At 49.1% G+C, this 21279-nt stretch overlaps 1 protein-coding gene and 2 long non-coding RNA genes across 6 annotated transcripts in view; 1 reads left to right on the top strand and 2 right to left on the bottom strand.

Moving 5' to 3' along the window:
* Positions 1–2605: 2605 nt before the first annotated feature.
* On the bottom strand, positions 2606–8347 carry LOC148003134 (uncharacterized). 3 transcript variants are annotated; one of them, XR_015632164.1, is made up of 6 exons: positions 7838–8102; positions 7448–7559; positions 6773–7190; positions 4956–5104; positions 4258–4396; positions 2621–3757 (listed from the first exon to the last, which is right to left on the bottom strand). It is a non-coding gene; the product is annotated as an uncharacterized LOC148003134 (long non-coding RNA). The 3 variants fall into 3 exon arrangements; XR_015632166.1 differs by lacking the exons at positions 4956–5104; positions 7838–8102 and having other exon boundaries at positions 2606–3757; positions 7448–7774; XR_015632165.1 differs by lacking the exons at positions 2621–3757; positions 4258–4396; positions 4956–5104 and having other exon boundaries at positions 6618–7190; positions 8053–8347.
* Positions 7864–21279, top strand: part of Mrc2 (mannose receptor, C type 2) — a 61509-nt gene continuing 48093 nt past the window's right edge. The window contains exon 1 of one of the 2 annotated variants that reach the window (XM_087573757.1): positions 7864–8106. In XM_087573757.1, coding sequence (XP_087429883.1) covers positions 7887–8106 — 220 coding nt within the window. In that variant the 5' untranslated portion in view covers positions 7864–7886. 2 annotated transcript variants of the gene reach the window in all.
* Positions 10317–19606, bottom strand: LOC148003135 (uncharacterized). Its single transcript, XR_015632168.1, has 3 exons — positions 19505–19606; positions 10862–11017; positions 10317–10606 (listed from the first exon to the last, which is right to left on the bottom strand). It is a non-coding gene; the product is annotated as an uncharacterized LOC148003135 (long non-coding RNA).

Below are 21279 nucleotides of genomic sequence, written 5' to 3' on the forward strand. Positions count from 1 at the left end.
AGGCAAACATGAGGACCTGAGTTTGGATTCCCAGCACCCATGTAGCCTAGAATCCCAGCACTTAGAAGGCAGAGATAGGTCAGTCTCTGAGTTCAAGGCCAGCTTGAGTTTTAGCTAAGCCAGGGCTACATAGTAAGACTCTGCCACAGAATAAAAGTTGGAGAGCAATTGAAAAAGATACCTGATGCTGACCTGGGTTCCGCACACAGGGTTCCACTTATGCATATACATGTGTGTATGCATGCTCACCTGAACACATAGACACACATAGATTTGGAAGACATAGTTTTTCCTGGCCTACTGCTGGAAACTGTCTGTAATGGGTAAATAGGAATGAATCTTTCTGCCTTGGTTTTTGTTGCTGTAAGTTTCATGGTGGTATGGTGAGGAAGGGGCAATGAAAAAGGGGATGGCTAGTTGTCTGTCACCAAAAGCTCTTGAAGACATGGTCACAGAACACACATGTGCACACACACACACACACACTTTAGTATAGCCCTTTTCCTAATACAGTGCCAGAACTGAGCCTCTTAGCCCAGTGCCAGTGCCCTATGTAAGGTTTTGCTACTGGAAGATAAGAGAGATGTGCCCTTCCAAATGAGCCAGAAGCCATGGCTCTGTGTGTCTACAGACTCTTGTTGTTGTTTTGGTTTGGCTTTGTTCTTTTCTCTTTGAGACAGGGTTTTTCTGTGTAGTCCTTGCTATCCTGGAGCTCTGTAGACCAGGCTAGCCTTGGGCTGAAGAGCTCCACCTGCCTCTGCCTCCCAAATGACAGGGTCTAAGGTGTGCACCACTGCCTCCCAGCCGAAGTCTACAGACTCATTGGTTCCTACCTTGTGGTTCTTACCCCATGGTTCTTATCCCGTGGTTCTTACCCCGTGGTTCTTACCCCGTGGTTCTTACCCTGTGGTTCTCTCCACGGGCTCATATACCAGATAACATGCATATCAGATTTTACATTATGATTCATAACAGCAAAATTAGTTATAAAGTAGCAATGAAAATAATTTTATGGTGGGGGAGGGGTCACCACAGCATGAGGAACTGCTATAAACAGTCACACAGAAGGAAGATTGAGAAGCACTGCATTAGAGCTTCCTGCAACCTCAACAGGAGGGTTCCATGCCCGTGTTTGGCAATGGTGAGTCAAAAATTTTTTAAGAATTATTTTATGTATATGAGTACACTGTTACTGTCTTCAGACACACAGAAGAGGGCATCAGATCCCATTACAGATGGTTGTGAGCCACCATGTGGTTGCTGGGAATTGAACTCAGGACCTCTGGAAGAGCAGTCAGTGCTCTTAACTGCTGAGCAGTCTCTCCAGGCCCTTCATGGGAAGTCTTAATGAGTTCTGTAGATGGAGCTGACCTGTGAATTTGTCTGTGGGGGATTGTCTTGACTGTTAGTTAAGGGAAGATGCAGACCATTGTGTTAGAGAACCAAAAAAGCTGCCCAGGCTTAAAACTGGGATGAGTGACAGTAGGGCTTTGTGTGGGACTCAGGTCACCACTCTACAACTTAAAGTCAGTGCCACAGATGCCACATGGGTACATTTCTAACACCTCTGATACATCTGTGGAGAAACCTATGTCTATCAAGTGCTAGGCTCAGGAATATGAAACTCGGCTGGAGAGGTGGCTCAGCGGTTAAGAACGAGCACTGTCTGCTCTTCCAGAGGTCCTGAGTTCAATTCCCAGCAACCACATGGTGGCTCACAACCGTCTATAATGGGATCTGATGCCCTCTTGGTGTGTCTGAAGACAGCTTCAGTGTACTCATATAGATAAAATTTTTTAAATAAAGTTTTTTTAAACATTTATTTATTATGTATACATCATACAGCTTTCTGCCTGCATATATGCACCTGCAGACCAGAAGAGGGCACCAGACCTGATTATAGACGGTTGTGAGCCACCATGTGGTTGCTGGGAATTGAGCTCAGGACCTCTGGAAGAGCAGACAGTGCTCTTAACCTCTGAGCCATCTCTTCAGCCCAGATAAATAAATTTTAAAAAAGGAAAATGAAATGAGGAATATGAAACTCCATGTTTGAGAGGTACCTCTGGGCTCTGGTGATAATCCTTGTCCTTACTTCATCTACCAAGTTGTTTAATTGTACCATAATTACACCACTGCCTGCTGGAGAAATCCAGGTGGTCCAGCCTGCCAAGTGCCTGTGAAGACCAAGGACCTGCAAGAGCATATTAGGTGTGTGCTGTAGTCAGGAATTGAGTGGAGGGCCGGGGCAGCTAGGGTCAGGTCCTGACTAGCAGTCTCGTTCAGATTCCTGGAATTGCCAGCAGTGCTGGTACCCTTAGTCTCAGCACTTGGGAGGCAGAGGCAGGCGGAGCTCTGAGTTCCAGGCCAGCCAGAGTCCACAGTGAGACCCAGTCTCAAAACAAAAAGCAAAGGGGCTGGAGAGATGGCTCAGCAGTTAAGAGCACTGGCTGCTCTCTCATAGAACCCAGGTTTAACTCCCAGCATCCACATAGAGACTCATAGTTGTCTGTAACTTTAGTCCCAGGGTGTTGACACCCTCTTCTGCCCTCCACAGGAAACAGACACACACCTATACAGATAAACATGAAAGCAAAACACTCATACACATCAAAAATTAAAATTACCATTATTTCTTGTTTTGTTTTGTTTGAGACAGGGTCTCACTATGCAACCCTAGCTGTCTTGGAATTTGATTTGTAGACCAGGCTGGCCTTTAACTCACAGAGGTCTGCCTGCTTCTGCCTCCTGAGTACAGGAATTAAAGGCACGTGCCACTACACTGAGCTAAAAATAAAAACCTCAAGAACAGAATGAAAAAACAAAGATTCATGGATGGCAACCCACCGTCTGATCATACCAACCATCTCAGCCCAGCCTACAGTGCTCAGAACTCAGTGCTCAGAACTCAGTACTTAGTACTCAGTACTTAGCCTGCATGCATTTGCATCCAGTAGACTCCTGGGAAACAGAACAGAACTCCCCAGGTGCCCAGTCTACTATGGCTTGCTGCTACACTGGAAGCTGGGGAAGGGCTAGCCAGCCTCCTCAGGCTGGAGTGGAGACTGAGCCAGCTGGACACAGCCACTTGGCTCCTCTTGGTCTAGGCTCCACCAAAGGCTGAGAGCGGATTGGGGCAGTTGAGTACTTTGAACTTTCTTTTTACCTCTTCTGGGCCCCTGTTGGAGGGACTGGGCCCAGCCTTGTTCAGACAGGATCTCATTCTAACACAAGCTGACTTGGAACTCACTGTAGTCCAGGTCTCTTGCCAGTATCTTCCAAGCATGAACCAGAAGAAAGGAGAGAAATTCTAGGGAGAGTACACTGTACTCCAGGTTGGGGAGGCCTTGGAGAACAGCCAGGGTGACACATACCAGCTGGGTGACAGAAAGTTCTGGAGATTCTGTCCCACCTAACTGGTTGTTCTTCAGCTCATGTCTTTGTCTCCTCAGGAGAACCCCCACCCCTCTGTGAACTCCGTTATCAGCATGTGCCTGACCTAGGCAGAGTTAACAGCAAGGATGTCTGAGAAGCAGGCATTTTGAATCCTGTGGCAGCCTGGGCTCCCAGTCCCGAGTCTGTCTGCTCTGAACTTACTCCGAGGCCCTGCTGACAGCTGGCAACATTCCTGTGGCTTCTCTAAGGCGTTTGTGTCCCAAACTCTTGGTAGTCAAAGTCTGGACTCCTAGATTTGGGAAGAAACTCTGTACCTCTTTCCTCCTGGATGGGACTGCAGCCGTCTCTTAGCTTCTGGGAGCTAAAAGGCAAGTTGAGAGTCAAAAGAGCAGTTTGCACTAACAGACTTCAGGCTGAACCTGGGAGACACAGACAGGGAGTCCTTCCAGGGAGAGGGGAAGGACCTAGGGACAGCTGACAGAATTCTCAGGTATCCATGATGGGGTAGGTTAGCCAAGAGATGACAAGTGCCAAAGTGCTCCCCCAAGTACTTGCCAGTAATGGGATAGGGAAGAGATGGTCCTTTAGGTGAATGATAAATTCTCTAGAACTGCACAGCCTGGAGCCCAGTGTAGAAATTTGAAGCTGTCTCCAGCATAGCTTTTTTCCCTTTAGCCCAGTCCCTCTGGGACCCTCTCTGTGCTGGGGGAAGAGGTGCCCTGCCTGAGGAGAGCCACTGGGGAGATTGTGTGGTGAGAACTAGGAAGAGGTAGAAAGGGCAAGGGCCAGTCTCAACTGGACTAGACTCTAGCATGGGAAGGGTATGGAGTGGGACAGTCCGGTGTGCCTCTTTGGACTCACATTTCCTCTCTAGCTGTTTCAAGCAAGAGCCAGCCAAGTCTCACAGCCTCCTCCTGACCATCCAGTTACGTCCCCAGTGTCTCCTGTCCTCCTTTCTGAAGCTTTGCTGTAGGTCTGGCCTGCTAGGTGGTTCTGCTCGCTGCATCGCCAACCGAAGAGAAGGCAAACAACCGTTAAGTACAGTGGGTAAAGGCATCAATATGTGTATCTGGGTCCTGAGACAGAGAGGGGGCGGCAACTGTTAAGGACTTGTAACTAAGTGAATGGGGGAGCCGAGACTCAACTTACCCACCCCTGGGCATCTGCACCGACCTCTGCTGGTCTATCTATGTATGTGCATTTACTAGCCAACTGCACAGGGCATGAAGACACTTGAGATGTGGTTACACTTTGGGATTCTGGTTTTTTTGTACATAGTTAAACCTGGAAAGGTTCAGTGACAAGGGGAGGCTATATGTTTCCTCTCATGGCACACAGTGTCTCAATCATGATTAACCAGCCCTGACAGATCTCATGGGTACTGAGGAGGAAACAAAGCAGGCAGCGTGAAGGGTCACGGAGTAAGGGAGACTCCTTGATGTCCAAACAACAAAGACCAATAAAGAGAAGGTTCTATTTCCAGAATAGATTCAGTACTGTGCCGTCCCGAATGTAAATGTTTAAGTTTTAATACTAGTGGGAATCATGGCCCCACTTACAAGTCTCTATGAACTGAGAAGGAGTAGAAGTAACTGCCAAAGGTCACCAAGAGGATGAGTGAAGGGACCCGATTCGTCCTGTACTCCAGAGTGTGGGTTCCTTCCACGGGATTGCTCTGATGAAAACCATCCCTCCAAGCACACTGTGGCTGAAAGAGTCCACATTTGAAGAAGAGCTGATTCTCCGTTCCCATTTCACTGTAGCAAGAAGTATCTTAGCACAAGTCCAGACCTGGTCAGAGACCCCACTGAGTGCCAAGCGTCCAGCCAGGTGCCTGGCATGTAACGGGCTGTCAGTTAGGAACTGTCCCACCACTAGATGGTGAGTAGGCCTCGGGTACAGGCCCTGGCCCTCTGTCATAAGAATTCAAAAGTACAGAACCTGGGTACCTCAAGTCTCAGCCTTCATGATATCCCTGCACCCCTGATAGTTCCGTTGACAACTGAGCCACGGGGTCCTTTGTTTCCTGTGTATGTGCATGTGCTATGGCATGCACGTGGAGGTCAGAGGACAGTCACCTTCCTTATTTAAGACAGAGCCTTGTTTGCCACCGTGTGTGCCAGGCTGTGTGGCCTCGAGCTGCTTTACCTCCTATCTTGCTGTAGAAGCATAGGGAGACAACCTCTATTTTGAGACAGGGTTTCACATAATAGTCCAGGTGACCTGAAACTCACTATAAAGTGCAGGATGACCTTGAACGCTAGGCAGACCTCCTGCCTCAGTTTCCCAAGTGCTGGAATTACAGCCATGTACCACAACAGTTAGCCTCAGAGGGCCTTTTTGCGATGAAGGACTGGGCCAGAAGTCACTGCAGAGTTGTCCAGTTTTGGCCCAGCTCTCTGCCCAAGATCTAAGCCATGGTAGTTATGGACAGGGGCCTGGGCAGATATAGCCAGTAGGTAGCACATAGTAAACAGCCCTGACTAGAACAGGCTTGAGGGCCTTGAACAAGACTCTGTTAGCATTTCATACTAACCTCCCCAACCCCCGCCCCCAGCAGCAAGCTCTTCTCAGCTTTGAATGTGGCAAAAAGTTTCTTTTTCCCATCAAATGAAACTCACAGAACTACAAGTGTGTTGGCTTGTCTGTCTTCCCAGCAGTTGGCACAGGATGATGTTTTGTGAGAGGACAGGAGAGGGCTGATTGTGTAAACACACAGTGGGGCTTGTGTGGACAACTGGCTGGAGCCTTGTCACACCCGAGCGATGGCAAGGTGTTGGCTTTTGCTCTGCCAGCTGGGTAGTACCAAAACCTACTCTGGCTGGTGGAGGAGGGATCCGATTCTATTCCAGAAGCATCCTGTATTTAGGCTGTTCAGATAGGGAAGTGCAGCTCATTCTAGCCGGCAGATTCTCAAAGGGGACAAGACTTGTAAGGAGGGAGGAGCCAAGGGAAGGCAGCCCTAGCCTAGTCAGGTGTGTACAGGACTCTAGGATCCCAAGACAAGTCAAACCAAGAAGAGAGGCTTCAAGGGGCCAGTGAAGCTGTGAACAATTTCCAGAAGCCAATAGGCAACCCAGCCCAAGTTAGCCTTAGGGTAAGGGGCTTTGTTCACTTGGCTGACAGTCAGGGCTGTGGCTAGTGGAACCTTTCCAGGGGCCTGCAGGTGCTCTTTTGGGGGAACCTGCAATCAGTGGGCTGTATTAAGCCAAGAATCTCAGTTTGCAGAGCACAGAAGGGCCAAGGAGGAGCCTCCCTGGAGCCGATTCTTTATTGCAGACACTGAAAGATTGCCTACAGCAGGAGCCATGAAAAGTCACGTCTGTTATTTCCCAAAAAGCCCGCAGTGGCTAGTGCAGGAAACAATAAAACTTACATTACAGTTTTACAGTGTTTTGATCACTTGTGATGGGAAAAGGTGAGTCTGCTTTGTGCTGTTGGAATCCAGAAGTCTCAACCCTGCTCTCCTCAGCCGGAGTTCCCAAGCATCGCTTTCGAGACTGTTTGGGAAATCAGAGGTAGGTGTCGGCTGCCCTCCAAAATCCAGATTCTCGGTCCAGTGCTCTACGCTGCCATCTGACCTGTTGCATAATGCTAAGTAACTGGATTGTCTTCATGAAATTTCCGTTTTGTTCTTTGCTACCGGCCAGCAGCCCAGCTGGTGGGAATGATGTAGGTCTTCTGGGACATCCAGTGGTCTGCTTTTGTCCCAGGTCTCTGGATGTAGAGGCCCCTATCAGCTCAAGTGTTACATTCTTTGTGCCAGGGACACTGACACAAGGGTCACACACATGCTGAAACAAGATGATCAAGAATTGTTTGCGCTGCTCACAAGCAACAGGAGCGCTACCTTCCCCTCCCCCAACCTCCGCGCGGGTGGCGGAGTTCTGGGCTCCTCCTCTTCTCCACCATACTGGGGGGTGGGGGGTTGCCCTAGGACGCTTAGCCGCTAAAACCTGGCAGAAGAAGCAGGATGGAGGGGATGCTGAGGGCCCAAGTCTGGCCACCTGAGTCAGTCGCGCATCCCCGCCCTAGGCTGGCCAGGACTTACAGCCGCCCAGGTTTCGCCACGCGGTGAAGTTCTGCAGAAAGTTTTGCAGTTGCTTCGCCTCTCGAGCCAGCAGGAGAAGCTGTGACGCAGCGTCTGGGGCTCCAGGCCCGGGCTGAAAAGAGAGGGAAGACAAGGCGGGAAGGAATTAAGAAGCAGAATAGGGGAAGATAAAGAGCGCACGCTGGGGTCCTTGTGGACCTCGCCGATCCTCTTCTCCAGCCTTCGCCTCCCGACACGCACTCCCTGAAGCCGGGTCTCCAGCCTCTCGCCCCCGCGCCCCCGCGCCTCCTCCTTCCCCTCCCACGCTGCCCGCTTCCCTTCCCCTCTGCCCCTCAAACCCTCCTCCAGGGTTCTGCGCTCCTCCCTCTGCCCTCCCTCCGCGGGGCCTGCCTCCTCCCTCCTCTCCGGGAGGCATCACTTCGTCCGGACCCAGAGAAGGATGCGATCCCCTTGTCGGCGGTCATCCCAGCACAGCGTTCGGGCTGTCTCTGCACGCAGCCACGCCGTGCGCGCTGGGTCCTCGCGTCCTCCGAGCGTCGCAGGAATGGGACCCATCCGACCTGCCCTGGCGCCCTGGCCTCGTCACCTGCTGCGCTGCGTCTTACTTCTCGGGGGACTTCGTCTTGGCCACCCGGCAGACTCCGCCGCCGCCCTCCTGGGTAAGGCGCTGCCAACTTGGCCAACTTCGGGGGCCGGCCCGCCGGGGAGTGGGGCCTCTTGACTTTTCCCTCCTTTTTTTTTCCTCATTCCCATCTTTTCTGGAGAAGTGGTGTGTGTGTGTGTGTGTGTGTGTGTGTGTGTGTGTGTGTGTGTGTGTGTGTGTGTGTGTGTGACTGGGTTTTTAAAATTCGTCTCCACTTTTCTGGGAGCTAGGGAGGGGATGGGAGGAGGAGCGCGCCTGGAGGTGGGGGAGGACCTGAGTGGAACCAGATGTGGCAGGCGGCGGGGGAGGGGAGCTGAGGCACCGGGGCCTGGGAGGGAGAGGGAGGGCTGGTGACTACTCGTGTCTCGGTCACCCGGACCCCCGGCGCCCTCCCGGCGCTGGTCTGGGTACCTTGAGATACAACCGGAGAGCCAGAGGCGCATTGTTTCTTAGTCTGTACGTGAGGGGTCAATCGTCTGTTCAGTGTCTGGCAGTGGGGTCTTTTTGTTTTCTTACTTGGTCTTCAAGGACAGCTTGTAGCAGAGGACTTTTGCACCGTTCGATCGGAACCCTGTGGAACAGTTTTGTGCCAGGAGGACCGAGCGCGTGTGCGTCTGTGTGTTCGTGTGTGTGTGTGTGTGTGTGTGTGTGTGTGTGTGTTCGTTCGTGTTCGTTTCCTCACTTTGTGTGGTCAATTCTGGCCAAACTGGCACTTCTCCAAAGTGGACAATCTTTGATGCAAAAGAGTTTCTAAAGATGCAAACCAACAACCCACAGAAAGCCAACCACACAAACCCCCAAAACTATACCCTTCTCTTTTCTGTATATTTTTGTTGTTGTTCTCTTTTCTTTTTTGTTTTTGTATTTTTTTGAACTAACTGAAATGTGAGGTCAGACAAGTCCCTCGCCAAAAAGCTCAACACTGATAAACATTAATGGGGTAGATCTTGGGGGATGGGGGCGCTTGGAATTTTTAAAACCGTGCCGAGTGCTGCCTCCACGTCCCCTTTTTATGTTTAATCGGGGGCTGAGTGAGTGGAAAGGGACGGAACCGCAGCTGCAGCTTTGTGCTAGGACTAGAGGGCCCCCAGAAGAGTCTGAGGCCTTTACGGTGGCCTGGTGTGCTGAGGGCATTTGCTGAGGGGAAAGGTAGGGTCATGGTGACCCACAGTCACATAAGAGGCTCCACCGACCTTCCCTCCCACCTAGACCTGAAGCCTGCATAGACAAGAAGCAAGCCAGAGAGCCTTGCAGCTTCGGAGCACACAGCCTGCCTGTCCCTTACCTCCGGCGTTCCTGCCAGAGTCTTACTCCCTCCTCTGTAGACAGAGGATGCGAGGGAGGAGGGAAGGGATGGCCAATTCTAAGAGATGTAGCTTGGGTTTTAAAGCCAGGCCCAGGGAAAGAGCTGGGCCAGAGTGCTGACTTGGTCTTTTCCCCCAGGGAGCTTTTGACAGGGGGTGGAGATGCCTGATGAGAGGCCCAGTTGGGGAGGAAAAGGAGGCTTTCTGTGTCCCTGTGCTTCCTGGTCTCCCTACTCTCTCAGACTGTCTGTTGTGTGGCCTGGATCACCCACCCCAGCCCTGAGGAGGCCCGGCCTGGACTTACACATCTGTGGACTGAGGGACAAGCACAGCAGGGTAAAAATCCCACAACTTCGCTGTCACTGAACAAACACGACACTGACCCCTTGGCCTTGGGTTCTCCTACCCATACCCTGCCAACTTCCATGGGTCCCTTATCTGGCTGGGAAGCTGGGTTAGATGTCACTGGCATGGGGAACCTTGGCTCTAGAAAGAAGTGCTTATGGGAGGTGTAGGGAGAATGGGGGTGAGGGGACAGGCAGCTTCCTCATCACCAGCAGGAAGCCCAGTGGGCTCTGGATGAAGAATGGCAGCTCTTCTTGGGGATCAGAGGTGAAAGGACTGAAGGAATTCCTAATGTAGGATGCCAGAATTCTGCGACTCCATAAAATGTGCTTTCGCTGTGTTGCTGGTCTCCATGTGCACAGCACTGAGCCAAGTGATTCAGAAGAGTTAGGATGCGTCTCTCAGGAGAATGACTCAGGTCGATCCGTTCGTGTGGGGTAGAGGCTCTGAGGGTGAGTGTCCTCTCAACCCGGAAGCCCTGTCAAGTGCTCAGCATCCAATTTCTCATTGAATTCTGATAATAACCCAAAGAGGTAGGTATTACTGGACCCATTTCTGCAGAGTACAAAATAGAGTCTTAAGAGGAGTCTGGTGATTTATTTTGGACACATCTAGAAAGTAAAAGGCTAGGACCAAGGACGGTAAATGACCAGAAATAGAGGCAAACATGTGGTCCAGGGAGGAGAGAGCAGGAAGGGCTGAAGGGTAAGCAGGTCAGGATGGTGATGGCAGTGCCCCTGAATATTTTGTAGAAGTGTCCTGGGTCTCTGAAGGAAAAGGAGAAGGACACTGGCCAGATGCCCGTAAGGCCGAGATGAAGATGCCACCTGTGGGTTGGTTGTGGCGCTCTAAGGTGCTGGAGGTTTCCTAGCACAAAAGGGAGCCGTGGGTTAGAATAGAGGGATCTGCTGTCTAGGTGGAGCAATGAGGAAACCTCGGGCAGTCCTCCTGCGGGGAAGGACTTCTGTCTAAAAGTCATACAAAGATGGCCGGCATTCCCTCTGAGAAGTGTCAGGTTCTATCCCTGCTGCCAGAGTAATTGGACAAACCACTGCATGTTAACCAGCTCCTGACCAGGCGAAAAGACCTGAGCACTGTCCTCCTCAATAAAACGCCACCTACCTGGCTCAGGCAAGCTGCCAGGATCGCCGTGCTCCTCCAGGGTCTCCGTGCTCCTCCAGGGGCTTGGGACAAAGTAACAGCAGTAAACGCCCTTCCTTGTTTCTTCCGTGGTGGTTCCTCAAATCTCTTATCCCTGGGAGGATCTCATCTCAGCCCCTGGGAGTCAAATGTTAGAGCTGCTCTTGGTTTGTCAAGACCACACCACTAGAGAGCAGTGAACAGGACTCCATTGCAGGTGCGGCCAGAGCGTCTAAACCTCGCAGCACCAAACAGAAGCACTGCAGAAAGCAGGAGCATTGCCTGGGACCCCAAGCCCACAGTTACCCTGTGTGTTAGCGTGCTTGTCACTGACTCAGTTGCCTCATCTAAACAACCTAGGGGAAGAGGGGTTTACTTTGGCTCTAGACTTAGAGACTTCAGCCTGAAGTCAGCTGGTTTTATTGCCCTAAGCCTGAGGAGGCAGAAGCATAACAAAAGGGTAATGGCTGCAAAGGAAGGCAGCCAGGAAGACAGAGAAGCACAAAGGACAAGGTATATACTTCAAAGACAAGTTTCCAGTGTCCTCCTCCTTCCAACCAGACCCTACTTCCTGGTTGCCCAATAATACCATTAAGACCCGGTCACTGGAGCAGTTCATCCATTAGGTTAAAGCCTGTATGATCTAATCAAAAGACTAACTCCAAGCAGTGTACTGAAGACCACGCTTTTATACCCAAACAGAACACCCACCCACGTGTCCTGACAGTGAAGAAGAGAGGGGATGGGAGTTCTCTGTTGTCAGTTATTGGAGTGCTTGGTTCTCATACATCTCCATGGGGCCCAGAGGCAGAGACTAAGTTTCCTCCTCCTTCCCTTGGGCCCTTAGGATGTTCCCCTCCAAAGAGGCCTTGGTAAATAATTGCCGAAAGCCTGAAGAAGCTGCAGCCGGGCACCCCAGTTCACGGAGGTGGGATTTCATTCACATAGCCAATTGTTCATCCACTCCTCATGTTTCCCGACCCTGTACAGTGACGAGATCAAGATGACTAAGACCTGTTCCTCCAGGCTGAGCGGTGGTGGTGGCAGCGGCAGGCAGCGCGCACACATTTAATCCCTGCACTCTGAAGGCAGAGGCAGGCAGACCTTAGTGAGGACAGACAGGGCTACACAGAGAAACCCTGTCCTGAAAAACCAGATACATAGATAGATACATAGGTAGGCAGGTAGGCAGACAGACAGACATTCTTCCTTTAAGTCTAACTCCCTGCCCTGCACCTCCATGGTGGTCTCCCTGGATTTGGGGGGCTTCAGTGTCACTGACAGGAAAAGTATCTTTTTAGTCCTTCACAAGATGAGGAGAGTCCTATAAATCTGGGTGGAATGAGCCACTGGAATGGCGGCACAGCTCTTAGAAGTCACCCTGAGCTCTGTAGATTCTAGTTACTCCTCAGAAGGCTAGAGGAGCTGCACAGTGACATCTATGGCCCAGGAAATGCTGGGGACAGCCAGCTCCAACCGCCCAGGAAGTAGACTGGACTGCTTCCTCCAGACGGCAGGCTCACCATGGGTTGCAGCGGGAGCCCTAATTGTTGGTTCCCGTCTACACTTAGTCTTAGGGCCACCCTCCTCTCTCTATACCTTCGGAGTACAGATCCCCGGAGCTGGAGAGATGCCCTGTGGTTAACGGGACTTGGTTTTGATTCCCATCACCCACATGGCAGCTTGCAACCGTCTGTTGCTCCAGTCCCGGGAATCTAACGCCTCTTAGGGCACCAGGAATACACATGGTGCACAGACATACACGTAAGACAAAGCACCCATATTCCTAAATATTAAATTATACTAAAAAATAAAAGTGCAGACCCCCCACTGACTTGACCCGTGCTTTCTGACGGCCTCCGCCCACTTTGGTTCCTCTGGCTGTGTGGTACCCCTCCAGGAGACAGCTGTGAAACCTTAGCTGCTCCAGCGTCTTGGCCCCAAGCCTCCTCTATCACCTTCCCAGCATGCTCTGCTCCACACTCCCTGAGTCCTTCCCACTACCAGACCTTTGCTCACCGTACCTTCTACCAAGTAGGTCCTTCCTTTCCTTGGCCTTCCCGGCTTCTCCTGAGCTTCCCTTCAAGACTCTAGTATCTTAAGAGTACCTAGGAGGGGGGTTGGGGATTTAGCTCAGTGGTAGAGCGCTTGCCTAGGAAGCGCAAGGCCCTGGGTTCGGTCCCCAGCTCTGAGAAAAAAAAAAAAAAAAAAAAAAAAAGAATACCTAGGAGGTAAGGCTACTCCTAACCCACAACGATAAACCTTAGAACAGCGAAAGGCCACGCCTCTTGGATTTCTCAGGAAGCGGGTCGAAATGTTGTACCCGCGATGATTGTGTTGGTCTTTTTATCGCCGTGATAAACACCTGACACAAAAAGGGGGACGTTACTTTGGTCAGCAGTTTCAGGGGACCAACCTGTGGTCCCATGGTCTAGTTGTTTTGAATCTGAGGCAAGGTCAAAAGTCAGGGCGGAGGACCTGATGGAAAACTACCAACCTCGTGGCAGCTGGAAAAGCAGAAGAGAGCCAGGACAAGGGGCAACTTCCTTCAGCAAGACTCCGCTTCCAATAGGTTATCAGGAGGGTGGATTCAGCAAGAATCAATCCATTGATTAGGTTTGGGACCTCGGTGTCTTAGCAATTCCCCAACACCCATAAGACTGTAACACATGAGCCTTGCCGAACAGTTTAAGTTCAAGCCATGTAGTTTCCAGAGGGAAACTCTAAGCCAGCTTTCTCTGATCCCTGAGGGGTGTTTGAAAGGGTCATTGGTGTGGTCTATTATAGACTGAGGCAGGGAGTGGGTTGGTCTAGCGTGTGTCCTTTCTCCCTCAATCCTCCGGACTTAGTAATGGAGAAGAATCCGTAGACAAGAATTAATTGGAAGGCTGTGTGAGCTCAGGCGCTGCTGTCTTCCTTTGGCAGGCAAGCAAAAGAACACTCCACCTCGTAGGGTGTTGCGTGAGAGTCACACACAAGTCAGATAACGGATGTCTGAGATACACACCTCGTGCTATTAGTATCCTAAGTTACTGCTGTTTTTATTACTAATAAGAAAGAAGGGGTTGGGGATTTAGCTCAGTGGTAGAGCGCTTGCCTAGGAAGCGCAAGGCCCTGGGTTCGGTCCCCAGCTCCGAAAAAAGAACCAAAAAAAAAAAAAAAAGAAAGAAAGAAAGAAAGAAAGAAAGAAAGAAAGAAAACCCACTCCTACTCTCTTGCTCTTATCCTCTTCCCCTTTTGTCCCTTCACTCCCCATTCCCTTCCCCCCCTCTCTCCACATGCATGGCTGGCCTCTACTCCTCTCCCTCTCCCTCTCCCTCTTTCCCACCTTCCCTCTCTCTGTCACTCTCCCTCCCTCCCTCTATCTCTCAGCCTTTCTCTACTACCCTCTTAACTCCCCTCCTCATGCCCTGAATTGTATATTCTATACTAATACAAAACAAACAAACAAAAAAGAAGAAAGAAAACCCAAGAATATCAAGGGGCTTAAATGACAACACAGTCCTCAATACCCTCTGCCCTGGGCTGGAGAGATGGCTCAACACATTTAAAGGCACTCACTGCTCCCTGTAGAGCATCCAGGTGTGGTTTCCAGCACCCATGTCAGGTGACTCACAACCATCTGTAGCGCCAGTTTCCAGGGGCATCCAGTGTCCCTTTCAGGCTTCCACGGGCGCCCATGTGGTATCCACACATACACACATACATGCAGGCAGGCACTCATCCACATAAAGTAAAAATAACTAAAGCCACTGTAAGAAGGGGTAAAGTGAGAGTTTTGGTGGGTTGGTTGTGGGTTTTGGCTTTTTGAGACAAGGTTTTTCTGTGCAGCCCTGACCATCCTGAAACTCACTCTGTAGAACAGACTGGCCACAAAATCACAGAAATGCCCCTGCCTCTGCTTTTGGGGTGCAGGGTTTTAAGGCCATGCTCTGCCTTACTTTTCGAGGCAGTGTCTCTCACTGAACCTGCAGTTCACCATTGGCTAGGCTAGCTGACCAGTGTCCCTGCCCTGTCCCTCCCTGCTCTGGATGGCGCTCTGGATGGCGCTCTGGATGACGGGTGTACCACCACTCCACAGCCAGCTTTTTACATGGGCATCAGGTGTCCAAACTTGGATCCCCGGCTTGGGCAGCAAGCTCTTTACTCACTGAGCCATGTCCAAAGCCCCAGGATCCTTTGCCTTTGGTTCCACAAAAAGCCTAGATGCACCTCAAAACCAAGTGACTTTCTAAAAGTACGTGTAAACCACATTGGGGAGGGCGTCACCCCACCCTTAGTGGCTCTGCCTACCTCAGGTCCTTGTTTACCACACTCACTTCTGCATGGTTTCACTTCCTTCGTGGAGCATTTTGCAGCCACGGAGTGTGTCGTGCTGCCCACAAAAGCCACCCTAGTTGCTTTCCTCAGCATCCATGACACCAGCTTCCTGCAGATCTGTCTCTCCACCTAGCTCATACCTGAGCATGCATGCCCCAGGCTGGACACAGCCTTCAGCAAGAAGCCTCCAGAGCCTCTGATATTTCCAGCTGCCACCTTCCCCAGCCTTTGTGTGGCTAGTTCTCTCCTGCCTCTCTCAGCAGGATGTTTGGTTGGGGGACAGTGTGGGGCCGTGTTCCTGGGAGTCTCTGAGGGCCTCGAGCATTCTAAGCATATACTTCTGCCTGGGAGCTACATCCCAGCTCTTTAATCCTTGCACGGGTTCAATGCCTGGGACACGGTGGCATTTAGGAAATATTTATTGAGTTGGAAACAATGAAAGCAAGCAGACAAGTGTTCCAAAGACAATAAGGGACGTTTTAGATGATGTCATGATCATGAAAAACAGATGGCATCAGGCTAAGTCAACAGTAGAAAGTCCAATGGAGGAGGGTAATCCCCAGAATTTAGAGCTTTAAGCTGTTGTAAAAATGTAATGTCAGGCACACCAGAAACAGCACTTAGATAGGAAATGAGCTTTTTACTTTTAAATGCAGTTGGGATAACTGGAGTTTACAATGAGAAAACGCTAGGGGCCAGCAGTTCAGTAGTGGGGGACATGGTTAGTGTACGTGAGGCTGTGGGTGCTGGGAGTAGGGATTTCAGTAGTGGAAGACACGGTTAGTGTATGAAAGGCCCTGGGTTCAACCCCCTGGCTCTGCACCTCGCACCAAAAAAAAGAAAAAGGAAATTTAATTTCAGTTTGCAGCTAATCATTCCTGAAGAAATTCAAATGATGTGCTGTCATGTAGAAGGTACAAAGGCAACGAGAAATTCAATTGGCTCTTGGAGCTGGAGAGATGGCTCAGTGGTACTGACTGCTGTTGTAGAGGACCCACGAAGAAAGCTATTGAGGAAGACGCAATATGAATCCGTGGTTTGTAAATGTACACATACATGTTCACACACACACCCGTGTGCACATACCCAAAACAGTCAGGTGCTCACTAGTTCTATTTTTATGTGAGATTTATTTTTTTTAAGATTTATTTATTTATTTTATGTATGTGAGTACACTGTCGCTGTCTTTAGACACACCAGAAGAGGGCATCGGATCCCATTCCGGATGGTTGTGAGCCACCATGTGGTTGCTGGGATTTGAACTCAGGACCTCTGGAAGAGCAGTCAGTGCTCCTAACCGCTGAGCCATCTCTCCAGCCCTTATGTGAGATTTATAAAGTGCATTTCATTCAAAGAAAAAGAGAAGTAGCTGGGCAGTGGTGGCGCCACCTTTAATCCCAGCACGCAGGTGGAGAGGAGGAGGAGGGGGAGGAAGGGGAAGAAAGGAAGGAAGGAAGAAAGAAAGGAAAGAAAGGAAGAAACAAACAAACAAAGAAAGAAAAAGAAAGGTATCACACTGCTCCGAGATCTCTAGTAGGAACATGAACACCTGCCTGGTAGCTAAGAGACACCTCTAAAATCCATAGAAAAACGCAGATGGTGTATTAGAGAGTGAACACACACAAAATTGGTTCTGTGTGAATGAGCTCCCATTTCACGCAGCAGCTTGCAAAGAGGAGGATCCAAAGGACATACTAGTTCTCAGGTTGTGGTTACACATGAAAATATCTATACTAGATAGTTTTGTCAACTTGACACAAGCTAACGTTACCGGAGGAAGGAGCCTCACTTAGGAAAATGCCTCAGTGAGATCCTGACAAGTGTGAAGGGCAGTGGTTGTAAACCTGTGGCTCTCAACACTTTGGGGACACATATTAGACACCCTGCATATTAGATATTTACATTTTATGATTCGCAACAGGTAAATTTACAGTTATGAAGTAGCAACAAAATAGCTTTATGGTTAGGGATCCCCACAGCATAAGGAAGAGTATTAAAGGGTTGCAGCATTAGGAAGGTTGAGAGCCACTGCTTTAGGGCATTTTCTTTTTTTTTTTTTTTTTTTTCCTTTTCTTTTTTTTCCGGAGCTGGGGACTGAACCCAGGGCCTTGAGCTTGCTAGGCAAGTGCTCTACCACTGAGCTAAATCCCCAACCCCGGGCATTTTCTTAATTAGTGATTGATGGGAGAGATGTTTGTTGTTTTTGGTTTTTGGGGTTTTTTGTTTGCTTGTTTGTTTGTTTTGTTTTTTAGTGTGCATGTAGTTCATGTTTGGATTTTCCAGTTGTCCCATTGTGTTACTTTTGTTCGTTTGTTTTTATTTTTTTTTAAAAAAGATTTACTTATTTATTATATGAGTATACTGTAGCTGTCTTCAGACACACCATAAGAGGGCATCAGATCCCATTACAGATGGTTGTGAGCCACCATGTGGTTTCTGGGATTTAAACCAGGACCTCTAGAAGAGCAGCGAGTGCCCTTAACCTCTGAGCCATTTTCCAGCCCTTGTTTTTATTATTTTTTAAGCCTTTCTATGTAGCCTTGGCTGATCTGGAACTCGGGAACTCACAGTCTCTGCTTCCCGAATGCTGAGATTAAAGGTACCACCCCACCCAACTTTTTGGTTGGTTTGGCGTGAGGTCTCATCTCACTGTGTAACCTGGCTGGCTTCAAAGTTCCCATCCTCCTACCTCCCTTCTGAGAGTTCAGACAGTAGGTGTTTGTCACCACACAAAACTCCCACTAATATTTTTTCTTTTTCTCCTTCTGTTCATTTCTTCCTCCCTTCCTCCCTTCCCCTTTCTTTCCAGACTGGATCTTGCTATAGAGGCTGAATTCACCATGCGGTCTAAGATGGCCTTGAATTCACAGTAATCCTCTGCATCCCAGTAAGGTATTGTTTTGAGATTGGCTCCCATGTAGCCCAGGCTGGCCTCAAAACCTGTTGGGATGACCTTCAATCCTCCAGTTACCGGCATGCGCCCCTGGAGACCAACCCCAGGGCCTTGTGTTAGATAATAGATAAGCACTCTACCAACTGAACCATGTCCCCAGCCCCCGTTAATGGTTTTAAAGACTGTCTTAAGTGTAGCTGTCTTGGTTCTTCAGTGTCCTTTACTCTGACGCTGTTGCTTGGCTCTTCTCTTTGTCCTGGTGCAGCAGTCCTGAGAGTTCTGGGTCAGCTGTCTTGTCTATGCCACTCAACCCATTCATTACTGGATACATCCTAAACATTATTGTGGGGAAAGCTGCATGGATGTGTGTCCTTCCAGCGTGTCACTCTGGTGACAGTATGTTCCCTTGTTTTGTGTGACACTGACTGATGGCACAGATTCTCTTCAGGCTCCTCGTACCACTCCACTCGCCAGTCACCTTTTCCTCAGTGTTTCTTGTAGATAGCATACGGGATTTAAACTACAGTTATTTAAAAAAAAAAAAGAAGAAGAAGAAGAAAAAGCAGAAATGCTTCTAGCTGCAGTATTCTTAAAAACCCAACCAAAGGGGCTGGGGATTTAGCTCAGTGGTAGAGCGCTTACCTAGGAAGTGCAAGGCCCTGGGTTCGGTCCCCAGCTCCGAAAAAAAAGAACCAAAAAACAAAAACAAACAAACAAACAAAAAACAAAAAAACCCAACCAAGTAAGGCGGTGGCGCTTGGGAGGTAGAAGCAGGCTGATCTCTGGGAGTTCAAGGTCAGCCTGGTCTACAGAGCGAGTTTCAGGACAGCCAGAGAGACACAGAGAAACCCCGTCTCAAAACAAACAATCAAAGAGCCCAAACTATTAGCCTCCAGTGAAAACTCCCCAAGTAGCCCTCAGACCATAGAATGGGTGGCTCGGAACTTCACACAGTCGGGTATCACAGTGCACAGCAGTGAATGAACAGCCCACAGTTTCCTGCAGTGGTGTGGGTGAAACTGGAACGTGCTAACCCAGATGCTGAACCGTACATATGACCCCCACTTCTATCAAACACTGAAAACCAACTCGGGAAAGTAGGCAGAACGGATAATCTGTGTTTCCGTAGTAACAAGCGTGGGGGAAGAACCAGAGCAAGGGTCTGCCTTTAAATAAAGCCCAGAAGAACAATGAATAAGAGATTTCTGTAGGACGCGAGGTAACTAGTTTGTAACCTGACGGGCAGTTTCTAGCGCCGCTGAGGTTCCTGAGATCACAGCGGGGGAAGACCGTGAAAAATGTAATCAGTTCAGTCGCTCACACGCATATGAGTCAGTGAACAAACAAAAGCCAAACAGTGCCCGGTAAACCTACAGAGAACGACTAGCACTCAGAAAGCAAAGGTTCAGTACCTCAGGAGAGCGCCTTCCCAGCATGCACTGCTGTAATCCCACTACCTGGGAGGCGGAGGCAGTGAGTCATCCGCCCAAGGGCATCTCCTGCTGCTAGTCTGGGGCTAGTCTATGGTGAACGAGACCCTGTCTGTCTGTACGTCTCAAGATGGTTTCAACAAAGACCACCACAGTAATACTCAGCAAAAGTCAAATGTTGGAGAAAGCACTTAATATTGTCTCTGACCGATGTCACAGCTGAGCCGTGCAGCCTGTAAAGCACCGGTTGTCTCTTTGGTGGATACGGAGAGAGCTATGGTTTACCACTGCTACCTAGCGTGGACAGAGAACCAGATCACACGCTGCCCACCAGGAAAACATGAAAAGTCAAAATTCAACGAGTGTCTTTTACTGTATTAAAGTTGAAAATCTTAAGTTGGGCGTCACAAGTCAGTTCAATGTAGCATTTATGATTAAGGAGTTGTACTTGGACTGGAGGGATGGCTCAGCGGTTAAGAGCATCCACTGCTCTTCCAGAGGTCCTGAGTTCAATTCCCAATAACCACCTGGTGGCGCACAGCCGTCTGTAATGGGATCTGATGCCCACTTCTGGTGTTGCCTGAAGACAGCTACAGTGTACTTACATAGAATAAATAAATAAATCTTTTTTTAAAAAAAAAGTACTTGTTTTTCAAAAACAAAGAAATTATACTTATTAAATCAGGTGTAATACACACAGCTTTGATCCCAGCACTTTGGAGGCTGAGGCAGAGGTGGGCCAATTTATTCAATTTAAAGCTGACCGACCTGACTACAGGTAAGCCAGGGCTACATATTGAGGCCCTGTCTAAAATATTAATAATAATGATAATAATGATTTTTATGAAGTAATAGCTAAGGAATAAGTGATATATGGTGTATCGATCGCACCGGAAGGTATTTAGCATATATATATATATATATATATATATATATATATATATGAATTCAATGTATATGTAGGCATGATAGACAGCCATGCCACACAAGCATGAGGTCAGAGGGCAGCTTGTTGAAGTCCGTCCCCGCCTTCTGCCATGTGGTGTCTGAGGGTCAAATTCAGATTATCTGCCTTGCCTTTTCCTATGGCTCTGAAGCCCAAATTTTGGTATAAAAATGGTTTGACTTACACACACACACACACACACACACACACACACACACACAAGTATTTTAGAAGGCAGTACTTTGAGTGAAGAATGAAATGGAACCAAGAGTCTAGAACGTGTGGTTTATACTTGTATATTATGTCCCTACATATGTGTAATTATATTGGGTATTTAGGGGAGATAAGGTAATAAAATGCCACCCAAATTTAACAGTGTCTCGCACACTAAACTGAATTACATGTTATTTAGGAGCCGTGATTACTATGAAAGGGTTTTTCCTTAAACACATCTGCATTTTAGGTCAAAGGGTGGCAGCTGCCATTCTGCCAACTGTGCAGTCACATGATCCAAGATTCCCAACAGCTCTTCCTTTCTCCCCCTAATGCATTCACGCGTCAGGTCCAAACCTGCAGCACATGGCTCTACGGAGCCAGCCAGAACTTGAGCTGCTCCCAGACTATGCCCCTTATTTAAAATTTTTCATTTCATTTTATTATATTTCATTTTCATTTTATTATATCTGACTATACAGTGTAGTATTTCGCCTGCATGGCGCTGTGTACCTGCTGGATGTCTGCAGGGGTCAGAAGATGATAGCATTGGACTTCCTGAAACCGGAGTCTGTTTTTCTCATGGCTGCTCGTGGAT

Source organism: Rattus norvegicus, chromosome 10 (assembly GCF_021556685.1).
Source record: "Rattus norvegicus strain SHRSP/BbbUtx chromosome 10, alternate assembly SHRSP_T2T, whole genome shotgun sequence".
NCBI lineage: Eukaryota > Metazoa > Chordata > Mammalia > Rodentia > Muridae > Rattus > Rattus norvegicus.